The 12,958-nt window shown below is 48.5% G+C and overlaps 2 protein-coding genes across 4 annotated transcripts in view; both read right to left on the bottom strand.

Annotated features, from left to right (window-relative positions):
* The window catches only part of shroom3 (shroom family member 3), a 161,032-nt gene that overhangs the window by 15,777 nt on the left and 132,297 nt on the right, over window positions 1-12,958 (bottom strand). For all 3 annotated transcript variants that reach the window (XM_084325217.1, XM_084325219.1, XM_084325218.1), the window contains one exon: window positions 253-1,236. In XM_084325217.1, the coding sequence (XP_084181343.1) occupies window positions 253-1,236 (984 nt within the window). The remainder of the gene's footprint in view (window positions 1-252; window positions 1,237-12,958) is intronic.
* LOC311237383 (zinc finger protein 830-like) lies at window positions 3,285-4,130 on the bottom strand (the record flags this gene model as incomplete). The annotated part of the gene is made up of 1 exon (XM_084325220.1): window positions 3,285-4,130. One exon carries the CDS (start codon window positions 4,128-4,130, stop codon window positions 3,285-3,287), a length of 846 nt encoding a protein of 281 aa, XP_084181346.1.

Raw genomic sequence — 12,958 nt, 5'->3', positions numbered from 1 at the left:
AAGGCCTCATCTGACTATTGGAATGCTTGAACAAATATAAACACATAAATAAAAGATGAAAGGTTGAGGTTGAAATAAAAGCTTTGTTATAAACATGTTAGTAAACTGCTCTATTGATCTACGGGTTGCATTCATTGTGCCATTGTGTGTCCCCGGAATGATTTACACCTTATTGGGAGGGACGTAAAATGGCAGCATATGAAATATCAAGATAAAGTATGAGAGAGAGAGAGAGAAGGAGCTTGAACATACCTGTCCTTGCGTTGCCGTCGGTGATGATCTCCCTGCTCCAACTTCTGTGTGGGGGGAGGGGGAGGGGGCAGGAAGGAGGGAGGAGGGGGGAAGTCATCCGTGATGTCGGTCTCTCTGATTGGCGGAGGGGCAGGCTCTTGCAAGAACACCTCGTCGAAGTCCTCCTGCGATTGGCCAGAAGCGGGATCCGTGGCCGGCGACGCGCCGACGGATGATTCCGTGAACGCCGCCGATAGGTCGATCTGGGTAGAGAGGTTGGACTCTGAGATGCGAAGAGAAGAGAGGTGCTGGCGGGCGGAGGGAAGGGAGACGGGGGGAGGAGAGGACGGACGTTCCACGCCCTCCCGCGGTGAAAGGGCTGGGGGCTGGGGAGAGGAAGGGGGAGTCTTTGGTGACACTAGACGGGCCGCTTCTGCACCACCGCCCTCGGCCGTCTCCGCACTCTCTCTAGGCAGGTCTTCCCGAGCGTCTGCTGACGGCGTGGCGTCACTCACACTCTGCCGCGCCTGTAAACGCAGGCACTTCTCCTCCTCTACATTTTTGGCGTTGCTCAGTGACGCCCCCTGTCCTTCGCCACCCCCCCTGACGGCCCCCCCATCACCCCCGCTAGTCGTGGCAGCAGTTTCCATACGACCGCCGCCATGGCGGTCGCCTCCACTATTTTGCAGCATACCGGGGAAGGTTATGGCATCCAGGTTGGCTAGGCTTAGCCTCTCGCTAGCGTGCCAGTCAGGGTTGGTGCCGCCGGCGGTGGTGCCAGGGGGAGAGAGGGGGCAGGGCAAGCCGACCGACGCCGCCAGGGTGGAGGTGCTGAGGGCGCGCGGGGCACGGTCTCCGTTCCCTTTCCTCTCTCTCCGCGTGACGGGGGTGTTGTTGTTGTACTGGGAGGGGCTCGGGTTGAAATGGGCGGGGCCGAGGCTGTGGCGCTGAGGGGAGGAGCTTGAAGCCGAGGCCGGTCTCTCTCGTCTCTGGGACTCTGTGGGTCTGGGGAGATGGAGAGACAAGACAATCGTGATGTAAAAGGATACAAGGATGAGAACGACCAGACATGCTGTAGTATCCGGGACAACCAGTCGTGCTGTATCCAGGACAACCAGACATGCTGTATCCAGGACAACCAGACGTGCTGTATCCAGGACAACCAGACGTGCTGTATCCAGGACAACCAGACGTGCTGTATCCAGGACAACCAGACGTGCTGTATCCAGGACAACCAGACGTGCTGTATCCAGGACAACCAGACGTGCTGTATCCAGGACAACCAGACGAGCTGTATCCAGGACAACCAGACGTGCTGTATCCAGGACAACCAGACGTGCTGTATCCAGGACAACCAGACATGCTGTATCCAGGGCATGTGAGCATGGCCTACATGACATGGGGTGTATGACATGGGAAGGACATGTTCCTTGTTCATATTATATATCATATCCGGGTACTAGTAGATCAAAATACCATACTTTGCTCCTAGCCTCTGAGGCAGCTAAAGCAGCCTGGATCTGTAACTCCTCTCTCTCTGCTCTTAGCTTAGCCTCCTGTTCTTCCCTATCTGCTCTTAGCCTAGCTCGAGTTGTCGTTTTTTAGAGCGTGTACCTCGAGTTGTCGTTTTTGTTTTAGAGCGGAAGCCTGGGTTAGCAACTCAGCCCTCTCTAAGTCAACTTTCAGCCGCTGGCTTGCAGATGACGCTCTGGAAAATGTAGTGGATGGTGCTCTAGACCCTTTCCCTTCTACTTTCGACATTTTGTTGTTATCCTTCTTTCAGCGTTCCAGTAGTTCGTGTTGTTCCCGTTTCCTCTTGGAACAAAGTTTTCTTACTAATGTGAGGGCCGACGATCCACTCCACTGGTCAAATTACTTACTCGTGAGTAGTAAGTCCGTTGATGAAGAAAAGCAATGTCCACAGCCGCTCCAGTGCAAAGTAAAGATATCCAAATGGTTTATTTGCAAAGTCTCTCTTTACAGAAGTGGTTCTAAATCTACTTTCCTAAATATTCCTGTCACTACTACAAATACTACTACAAGTGGCTCCTACTAGCTACAAGTACTAATACAAGCTACAAGTACTACTACAAGGTAAGAAAACGGTATTTTCCCAGTCTCCAAAATCACCGCCGACTCGACACATGAAAATTCCTTCGTAATGTGAAAGCCGTAAATCCCCTTGCTGGCTTCTGGCTTCAGTCCATTGTTGAGTCCATCCTTTCGGTCCCGTTCAGTTTGGTCGAAGATGCAAAACTGCCGTTCTGAGAAACTGAGTGTAATTTCATAGTTCTCCTAATTTCTCCCAGACACCAAGGTCGGTCGTGAAGTCATGCTCGCTACAAGACTGTTAAAACACTGCAGGCATTCATCATAATCAGGATTCATACGCAGGCTTGATAAAGTAGCTACACCACCAAGGCCGCAGTGTTTCTGCGAGGGGCCCGTTTGCACCTGTTCAAAAGCATATCTCTTCTGTCTTCCGATGCCCATATAAAACTTGACCCAATCAGAAATGATCCTCCCAAAACTAAAACGCACCAATGATACGTCTCGATTCGCTATGCTTATAACGAAACACACTATGCTTTTCTTTGCTTTTCGCTCTGGCAAACCTGTGTACATGTTCTTTGATATACGCTCTGTCAAACTGAGAGACCTTCCATGGATGCAAACCTTTTTTTGTTCAAATAAACCAACGTAAGTATTCAGAACCTTTATCTCCTTGCTTCATTTGATGACTTGATTCTTGTCTGACCATGTTACTGTTTGCTTTAATGCCGGGCCAGAACCTGTTGTGGTCTGTACATTTAGACGCGCTCATAAGGCCTGTCCTGTGTTATTCTGCATTCATTAACCAATGAATGCTTTATTAATGTAATTCAAGTTTCAAATCCATAGACTGAATTACACAAACGGTACAAAACTGAATTTCACATCTTTACAAATAGTTGTTAACTGACAAACTGATCATAGGGAAAGAGGCTTTATTTACAAGTTGGACACAATTTAGACTGTTACTAATGGCTTGAGGTTTAGGGTTCTGTGGAGTTTCAGGCGAGTGTCCCTTTGGCCCTCCAGTCACGGGACAACAGGTGAAGCAGCTCCTCTTCATCCTCCTCTTCGATGCTTCCTTCAGAAGAAGCCATGGGCTCCTGGTTCTTCTCAGAGTTGCTCTTCACCACATCCCTTTTGTCTCTCAGTACTTCAACCCTTCTGTAACATTCCATTTGTTCATCGATTTCGTCAATTTGACGCTCAAGGCGACCTTCCTCGTCGTCCTCGGCAACAATGGCTTCAGACTCGGTGTTCACCTGCCGCATCTCTTTCTGGAACTTGTCCCACTCCTTGTCCATCAGGTCTTTGGGCGCATCGACTTTGCGCACTTTGGCATCTCTCACAGGGTCATCAAAGAAGCCTTCTGGCAGCGCCTCTGCTGTGTTCTCCTTCTTCTCTACGGGTTTCTCTGGCTCCTCTGCTTTGAGGATGGATCCTGAATGAGACACAGTGGGGGGCGCGGATGGGATGCTGCTGCTGTCAAAGAAATCAGCTGGTAGTCTTGCTTGACTTGTGGTTCCTGCGTTTATGTCGTCGGGTTCCAGAGGTTTCCTTTTCAGCGACGAACTCCGTGGTGTTTGGCTTGAGCTGCTCGGTTGTTTTGAATCTTTGAGCTCAGAAACGTTCTCCTTGTGCTGTTTTCCGAGAACATGAGTCTGCCACAGTAGTTCGGATTTCACCTGCACATTGCACAGGACGCAGCTGAGGTGATCAAGACTGTTGTATTTAGCGAAAGGAGACTCTATGCGCTTCTTGTCGGTTGTTTGCCTTTGTTTCGCTCTCATTAAACGCCGAAGTTCATCTTGATTGATCACTTTCTTCCCCTTTTTAGAGGGCGCCATCATCGAAAGTATGCTAGCTTATTAGCCACTTACACTTTAGCCAGCAACGGCCAAAATCTTCTTCTTCTTCTTATTTGAATTTCCGGCAGTGTAGACGCATCTTCTTCTTCTTCTTATTTGAATTTCCGGCAGAGTAGACGCATCGTGGCGTATTACTGCCCTCCGCAATTATTTTTATGGGCTCTTCTTCTTCTCCTTCTTCTCCTTCTTCACCTTCTTTTTCTTCTTCTACTGGACCCCGTCATCAACTACATTGTCCATTGGAGTGCAGCTACTGCTGCTACTTCCTGCCTGAGCCCCCCTCCGCGGGACCCTCCTTGCCCCCTGCTATCTTATCCTGGGCTGCTTTGTCCCTCGCAGCCTTGTCCCTCGCAGCCCCCTCAGCCAATTCATTACACACCTCCTTCCAGTCCAGACCTTCCAATCCCAGATGTTGAACCGCTATCCTAACAATCATCTTCACCATCTCTGTTCTACCCTTAGCCGCTGCCATACCAGTAACTACCCCTGCCACGAAGGCCACAATACCTAATTTCTCCTCCCTTCCCCTCTCTCTTTCCACCTGCTCTACCCTCACTGCCAAATGCCCTCCTTCAACCCCCTGCACCCTTTCTTGGCTACCCTGTCCTGCCCTGCTAACCGCCCCAGCATACGTCAACTTACCCTCCCTTCTCTCTCTCCGATCCGCGACCTCCTTCATCATCACCTCGCACCCCCGAAACGCTACACTATGCTCCCCACCACAACTACAGCACTTCGGCTTCACTCCCTCTCCACATTTCCCATATTCATGTTCCCCGCCACACCTAGCGCACCTCATCCCCTTCATACACGTGGTAGCTATATGGCCAAACCCCTGGCACCTATAGCACCTAAGAGGATTATGAACAAATTCCCTAACCCTATACATCCTACGCCCTACAAACACCTCCCTAGGAACAACCCCACCCTCAAACGTAATCACTACCGTCCCTGTCACTGCCCTCTCCGCTCCCCTCTTCATCCTTGCTGCACTCTTAACTATGCCATTACGCCCGTCCTCCTTTAGCTCTTCCACCAGCTGCTCTACTGTAACCTCGACCGGTACCCCAGCTATCACCCCCTTACATCCCCCCCCCTCTTCTCCCCTACTCTCGCCACCTTACTTATACCCACCCCCCCAATGCTCTGCATCTTCCTAGCCACCTCCACCTGCCCCTCACTACCACACCCTACGGCCAGATTCCCATCCCACAAAACGTTCACGTACTTTACCTCTCCTAATCGCTCTGCAATGAGTTTGGGCCACTCGAGCCTACCTACTTTCCTCTCATCCCTCTCCCCCTCAAGCCTGACCACTATATGGATCACTTCCGCTTTTGCCACATCTTTTCCTGCACCCTCGTCTCCCGGCCCACTTGAGCTATCGTCCCCCCCTTTCTTCCTCTTCCCCCCTTCTCCCCCCCTCTCCTCCCCCCTACTCTCACTATCCCCATCGCTGTCGTTCCTCTCCGTCCGCTTCTTCCTCTTCTTCCCCACCCCTCCTCCTCCCTCTCTTCTTTCTCCCTCTCCTCCCCACTGTACTCCGACTGATCGCGCTCCATTTGCCGTTCTTCCTCTTCCTTCTTCTTCTTCTTTACACCATCCGACTCCTTCCCTTTGTCTTCCACCATCTCCGAGACCTCCTTCTCACTTCCCTCTCCGTAGTCTTCCACCATCTCCGAGACCTCCTTCTCACTTCCCTCTCCACACGTCACACCCCGAGGGGACACTGGGCTCGCACCCGGTGACTCGCGTCCCTCCTGACGCAAGCCCTCATTCCACTCGCTCCCATCTCGATTCACCCAAAACCCTGGACATTCTTGCACCGGCCGGGGCCATTCACGAGGACTCCACTCTCCCCGCTCTCCATAAGCTGCATGGCTCGCCTTCCACCACCGCTCACTCCCCCTCAGCATTACCCAGCGGTTCATTCGTGTTAGCTAGTCTTCTTCTTCTTCTTATTTGAATTTCCGGCAGAGTAGACGCATCGAGGCGTATTACTGCCCTCCGCAATTCTTTTTATGGGCTCTTCTTCTTCTCCTTCTTCTCCTTCTTTTTCTTCTTCTACTGGACCCCGTCATCACCTACATTGTCCATTGGAGTGCAGCTACTGCTGCTACTTCCTGTCTGAGCCCCCCTCCGCGGGATTTCTTATACTACACTAGTGGTGTTCCATCTTTAGGCCTCTTCAACTCACACTTTCTCCTTCTTCTCTGCTCCTCTTGCCTGTCCAATACTAATACATACACTAACGCTATATCCTCTGGTACAACTCTGAAGCATGCAGAAATGTCAGCACTGCCTCTGTGATCAACTGGTGGTTCTCATTATCCATGCCAAAGAATGATTTAAGAGAGAAGGAAGATACTCCCAGCTCTACCAGACTTTTATAAAAGATTTCCCTCTCTTTCCTATACCTTTCACATTCTAGGAAGACATGCCCGACAGTTTCAGTCTCTCCACATTCACACACCCCATCTGGATGTTTGCCCACAATGAACAAGCTACTGTTCAACCCACAGTGCCCCAGCCTCAGTCTACACATCTTCACCCTATCACTCCTTGACCCATATCCCTCCACCTTGATCTTGACCCGAGGCTGCAGAGAGAAATAGTGCCTTCCCTTGGTCCCCCTTTCCCACTCATCCTGCCACTCAGCCTCAACTCCTTTCTTTATCTTATCTCTGAGTTCTACTCTTCCCATTGAAATACCTATCTCTTCCTCCCTTCCCAGGCTCTGTTTGGCAAGGGAGTCAGCCATCTCATTCCCCGCAATCCCAGCGTGTCCCGGGACCCAACAAAACTCCACTGACCAGCCTGCCTTCGCAATCCTATATAAAACCAACATTATTTCCTGAATGAGATCAGGGCGAGCTTTAGACCCACCTGCACTCAGAGCCATCAGTGCAGCAGCCGAGTCAGAGCATATAATCACCTGGCTTGGTCCCACTTCCTCCACCCACCACAATGCCCAGAGGATGGCAAGCAACTCTGTCACAAATACTGAGCTGCCATCGGATATTCTTTGTCCCTTACCGATCCCTAACCAAGGCACCCACCACCCAAATCCTGCCCTCCCACTTTCAGGATCCACAGAGCCATCAGTGTACACCTCCAGAGCCCCTGATTCCAGAAGGAACCTCTCTATTTCCTCCACAATCTCGCCCTTATCCTCCTCCTTCAAGAACCTAAGTTCAATGACTCGATCAGGCAATAGCCAAAATGGCACTGATAGCCACCGAGTGTGCTCCGCCACTCCCCCCTGATGCAGTCTCAACTTCCTGGCCCACTGATCAATACTGGCCAAAAAAGGTTTATACTTATCCCCATCTCCTGAAAGTAAACACCTAGCTGGGAAGGACAGACTTGTCCCACTCAATTTTGCCCAGTACTGTAGCCCTAACTTTACTCTCCTCAGGTTTAGGGGCAACTCCCCCATTTCCACCAATAGTGCTGAAGCAGGGGTGGTCTTAAAAGCTCCACAGCAGATTCTCAAAGCCTTGCACTGAAGCACATCCAGCTTTCGCAAATTAAACTTGGCCGCAGAGCCGTACACATAACAACCATAATCAATTGTTGACCTGATCATCGCCTGGTATATCATGCACGTGGTCTCTCTATCCGCTCCCCACCCACTCCCAGCCAAACTTCTCAGCACATTCACTATTCTTTCACACTTTGCCAGGATTTTCTCTATATGAACAGCCCAATTCAATCTTTCGTCAAACCAAACTCCCAAAAATTTAAACACCTTTACTCTCTCTAAGGGAGATCCATACATAACCAGCCTTCCCCTAGGCACCCTCTTTCTAAAACCAAAAATCATATAATTAGACTTAGAGGCGGATATTTTAAAACCCCACTTGTCTCCCCATTCCTCTACATCCCCCAGAGCTCTTTGTACCTGCTTTAAACAATACTCAACATTCTTCCCTCTTTTCCATATGGCCCCATCGTCCGCAAATAAAGACAACCCATATCCTTTTCCAATTTGCCCAAAAATGTCATTAATCATCACATCGAAGAGGACCGGGCTAATCACGCTTCCTTGCGGGGTGCCATTTTCTATTTTTACAGTTTTTGAGGTTTGCCCCCCCACACGTACTTGGATCGTCCTGTCTAATAGAAAATCCTTTATCCAATTAAACAATCTCCCTCTAACTCCTAGGTCATACAATTTCAAAAGCAGCCCCTCTTTCCACAAAGAGTCATACGCCTTCTCAATATCCAAAAATACACTTATCACTACTTCCTTATTGTCAAAAGCCTGTCTAATGTCCTGGTCTAGAACAGCTACTGATTCCATTGTAGACCTGCCATTTCTAAACCCATTCTGATACCCAACATAAAGATCCTTACTTTCTAAAAAGTAAACTAATCTATTAGTAATCATCCTTTCCATAATTTTACACAATACAGACGTCAAGGCTATGGGTCGGTAAGACCCTGGGTCAGCCGCTACTTTACCTGGCTTCAAAATAGGAATGATGACGGCATGCTTCCACTCCTTTGGCAAGCAGCCTTCTAGCCACACATTATTAAACAAACCCAGTATTTCAATCATTACAAATTCGTCCAAATTCTTAAATAATTCATAGGATAATCCATCTCTGCCAGGCGTCGTATTTGCACCAGCCTGGATAGCATCCCCTAACTCTTTCATTGTAAAGTACAAATTAATCAGATTATTATTTTCTGAGCTTCTTCTCAACTTCCACTCATTCTGCGATAGCAGTTCAGACCTCTTTCTCCCTCTCTCCTCCCCCAGACTCCCAGAGTTATGCACTGCCTGAAATGCCTCCACCAGCATGTCTGCCTTCTCTTTATTGGTTACTGCTTCTACCCCCCCCTTCTGAATCACTGGAATCGAGCTTTTTTTATATATTCCAGCCATTCTGTGTACGACTGCCCACATCTGCCTCACAGAAGTCTCAGGGCCTAATGTTTCACAGAACTTCCTCCAACTACTCTTTTTAGCATCTTTAATAACTCTTCGTGCTACTCCCCTTAACCTCTTATATTCTGCTGACTGGCACAACCCTGGATACTGTCTCACCCTCTTGTATGCTTTATTCCTATTCCTTACAGCTACGTCACATTCTTTATTCCACCAGGGAACCATCCTTCTAGCTCTGGGTTCCTCCTTCATAGGGATTGTGCCCTGCGCTGCCCTATGTATCATCTCACTAAGAGAAGCATTCCACTCGTCTACACTCCCCTCAGAGTCAATCTCTCCTACCCACTTTCGGGCCGCCTCCAAGAACTCTTCCCAATTAGCTTTAGAAAAATTATACCTGGGCACCCTCTCCTCGATTTCTATTATCAGATCCCTTCCAAATTTGCACAGAATAGGACAGTGGTCGCTTCCCATAGTATTACTATCCAGCGCTTCCCACTCTCCAACCCTAGCCAAACCCGAGGAGGCAAAACACAAATCTATGTGACTGCAAGTATCCCTTGTGACATCAAACCTAGTCGGTCTATCATCATTTATCATAACTAGCTCATGCTTATCCAGGATCTCCTCAACCACGACTCCATTACTGTCCTTACTATTGCTTCCCCACAATGGGTTACGAGCATTAAAATCACCGACCCATATAACTGGACCTCTCACCTTCTGCATAATTTCATCAAACTCAGGCAAAATAAGTTGTTTACACGGATTATATAAATTAAGCACCGTTATGGGACTATGGCTCTGATTACTCCAAACTTCCACTGCCACACACTCAAGGTTAGATGTTATGTCCAATGCCCTATACTGGATCCCTTCTCTAACGAAAGTTGCACACCCTCCGCCTCTTCTACCAACTCTGTCTTTTCTTAAACACTCATATCCTGGAATAACAAACTCAAGGCTAGGTTTCAGCCACGTCTCCTGAATGCAAATTAACTCAGGTTTCACTATGACTTCCTCCACAAATCTTTTTAACTCCTGTCCATTAGCGATCAGGCTCCGGGCATTCCACTGAAGAATACAGAACATCAGTGATCTAATCCTCTTTCTTCTTCCTCCATACTGCTGTCCCCCTCACTCTCCCTGTCTGTCGTCCGCCCCCTGCCTATCTGCCCACTTATCTTCCCCTTCTCCTTTGCCCCTAGTGCACACGACTGTTCACCCCCACTTTTCTTCTCATTCTCCTTCTTCTCCCTCTCCTTTGCCCCTCCACTCCTGCGTTTCTGCCATTCAACCCCACTTTTCCTCTCCTTCCCCTTTGCCCCCAGTGCAGCACCCTTGCCCGGCCGCTGCCCACCCTCACCCAGCACCCCACTCTCCAGTACAGTATGGATTTCATCTGGCCTTATCCCTACCCCCAAAAACCTCTCAGCTGCATTAGCCACCGTTCGACAGACGTCAGACTTTGATTCACCGTCCTTCACTCCCGCCACCACCTCTACCATGAAAGCCAGAAACGCTGTCTTGGTCATTATCATCACCTCATCCTGAGACGCGGCTGGCAGACCAGGTCCAGACCGAGACGCATCGGAAATAATAGGAGGCGCGGCTGACAGAGTTGGAGCAGATTGCTGACTCCCCTGCTGCACCCTGTTCACCCCCTGTCTCCTTTCCTTCTCTTTCACAGTCGCAACTGACTTAACTGCCTCGGCATATGACACCTTGTACTGATCCCTCACAGATTGCACTTCCTTGGCCTGAGCAACATATGCACACCCACGAAACGCTACATGGTGTTCCCCTCCACAGTTACAGCATTTGGGAACCTCTGCATTGCACTCCTTGATCTCATGACCCTCGCCACACTTCGCACACTTCTGTTTCGCCCTGCAAGCCCCTGCAATATGCCCGAACTTCTGGCACTTATAGCAGCGCAGCGGTGGCCTTACATACTCTCTCACGGCGTACGACATGCTCCCTATATACACCCTGACTGGTAACACTGCGTCTGCAAATGTTACCACTACTGGCGCTCCTGAGCTCCCCTCCCTTGCCTTGAATAGTCCACGAAAGCGCCCGCTTATATAGAGACCCAAATGTTCTAGAATGTTGGGTTATGACATCATTGTGGTTCTAGAATGTTCTATGTTCTTGAAAGTTCTATTATGACATCACCACAAACGTTCCAGAATGTTTTATGTTCCAGAAAGGTCTATTACGACATCACCACAAACGTTCCAGAATGTTCTATGTTCCAGAAAGTGCTATTATGACATCACCACAAACGTTCCAGAATGTTCTATGTTCCAGAGGGGTCTATTACGACATCACCACAAACGTTCTAGAATGTTCTATGTTCCAGAGGGGTCTATTACGACATCACCACAAACGTTCTAGAAGGTTCTATGTTCTAGAATGCACTATTATGACAAATACGATGGTTCAATGACTTTATCTAAATCCAATCAATATTAAACATTCATATAATACAATACCTAAATATATATAGCTTTGGCTCTTACATACCGTATAGACACATATACTGTATAAAGACACAAGAATTCATACATGCATAGACACAGTCTGGCAGCTATACTGTACCCAATGCACACAGAGTATGCATACCGTAAATCCTCAAATATAAGACAGGTCTTCTATTTACCTCAGCTGCAAAGAGCACCAGGCCTTTTTTAGAGAGAGGCTTATATAAGAGACAGGCCTTACTTTCTAAAAATGACACTCATGGACATAATCCCTTCATTTTCAGACTTTTATTGCATTATTATTATTATTATTATTATTATTATTATTATTATTATTATTATTATTATTATTATTATTATTATTATTATTATAATTAAATTTTTAATTTTTTTTACTATCTTTTTCCCCCTCCTTCTTTCTCCGACCTTTCTCCCATCCCACTGCTAGTCGTTATGCCAACTCCCAACCCCCCTTCCTGGTTGTTGCGCACTTTCCCCTACTGTTGGTCCGAGAGGCCGGAGACTGTCACATGCTTTCCTCCGACGCATGTGCAGCCAGCCGGCAGCCAGCCTGGCCGCGCAGATTCTCACTGGGAGAGTGTAACGTGTGGGAGGCCGCACTACCTCTCACCAGATCCTACCTTCGCTGAGCAGGCGCCCCGACCAAACTGTAGGGGTCGCTGTCCACAACGCCCAGGACCCACCCACGGCTCCCCTCCCCCTAACTCAGCCAAACGAGTTAGTATAGCGATCAGCCCGAGCCAAGGCAATGCTGACTCTCCGGGAGTCGAGACCGCAGCCTCTTGCATTGGTGACGAGCACAATCTCCACCTGACCGCCCTTTTTATTTTTTAATATGTACATTGTCTGTCTACATTTATTTAGACTAGCATTGGTATTTAAATATTGAGTGCAGTTGAGTAATTGTGGGATTAACGTAATTCACACACTGAAGTTGGAACTGTCTATACTAGGTTGTGGGGTCCGGGGACGGTTTAGCGTGTGGTACCTTCTCGACTTCCTCAGTTGAATCGAGTTGTTTACATGCAGTAGCTTTAGCTACTAACGTTATCATAGCATCATGGTCTGTAATGTGTCAACTGGACAACGCCAGCCTCGTCTGCCAATGCCATATAGATAGCGAACGTTAACGTTTGCAAACGAAGTCAACGTCATCCAGCTGACACCACATATCTAGATATTATGACAACGTTAGCTAGCGGCTAGCGCTAAAGCTAACCAGAGGAAAACGTTAATGTACGGTAGTCAGTGTAGCGGGAGGCAGCACTTGATTTCCATTGGCAAGAGTTTCTCATTCTATATCACGGCACGAAAAATAAAAAAAAATACTTTTTTTTGCGACCTTATATTAGAGCCAGGCCTGTGTTTGTCTAAATGCATCAACCCCCCCCCCCATTATAAGA

This window comes from Notolepis coatsorum (genome assembly GCF_963971535.1).
Source record: "Notolepis coatsorum genome assembly, chromosome: 11".
NCBI classification, from domain to species: domain Eukaryota; kingdom Metazoa; phylum Chordata; class Actinopteri; order Aulopiformes; family Paralepididae; genus Notolepis; species Notolepis coatsorum.
Note: the sequence above shows the minus strand (reverse complement) of the source record. Positions and strands in the feature narration are given on the sequence as shown.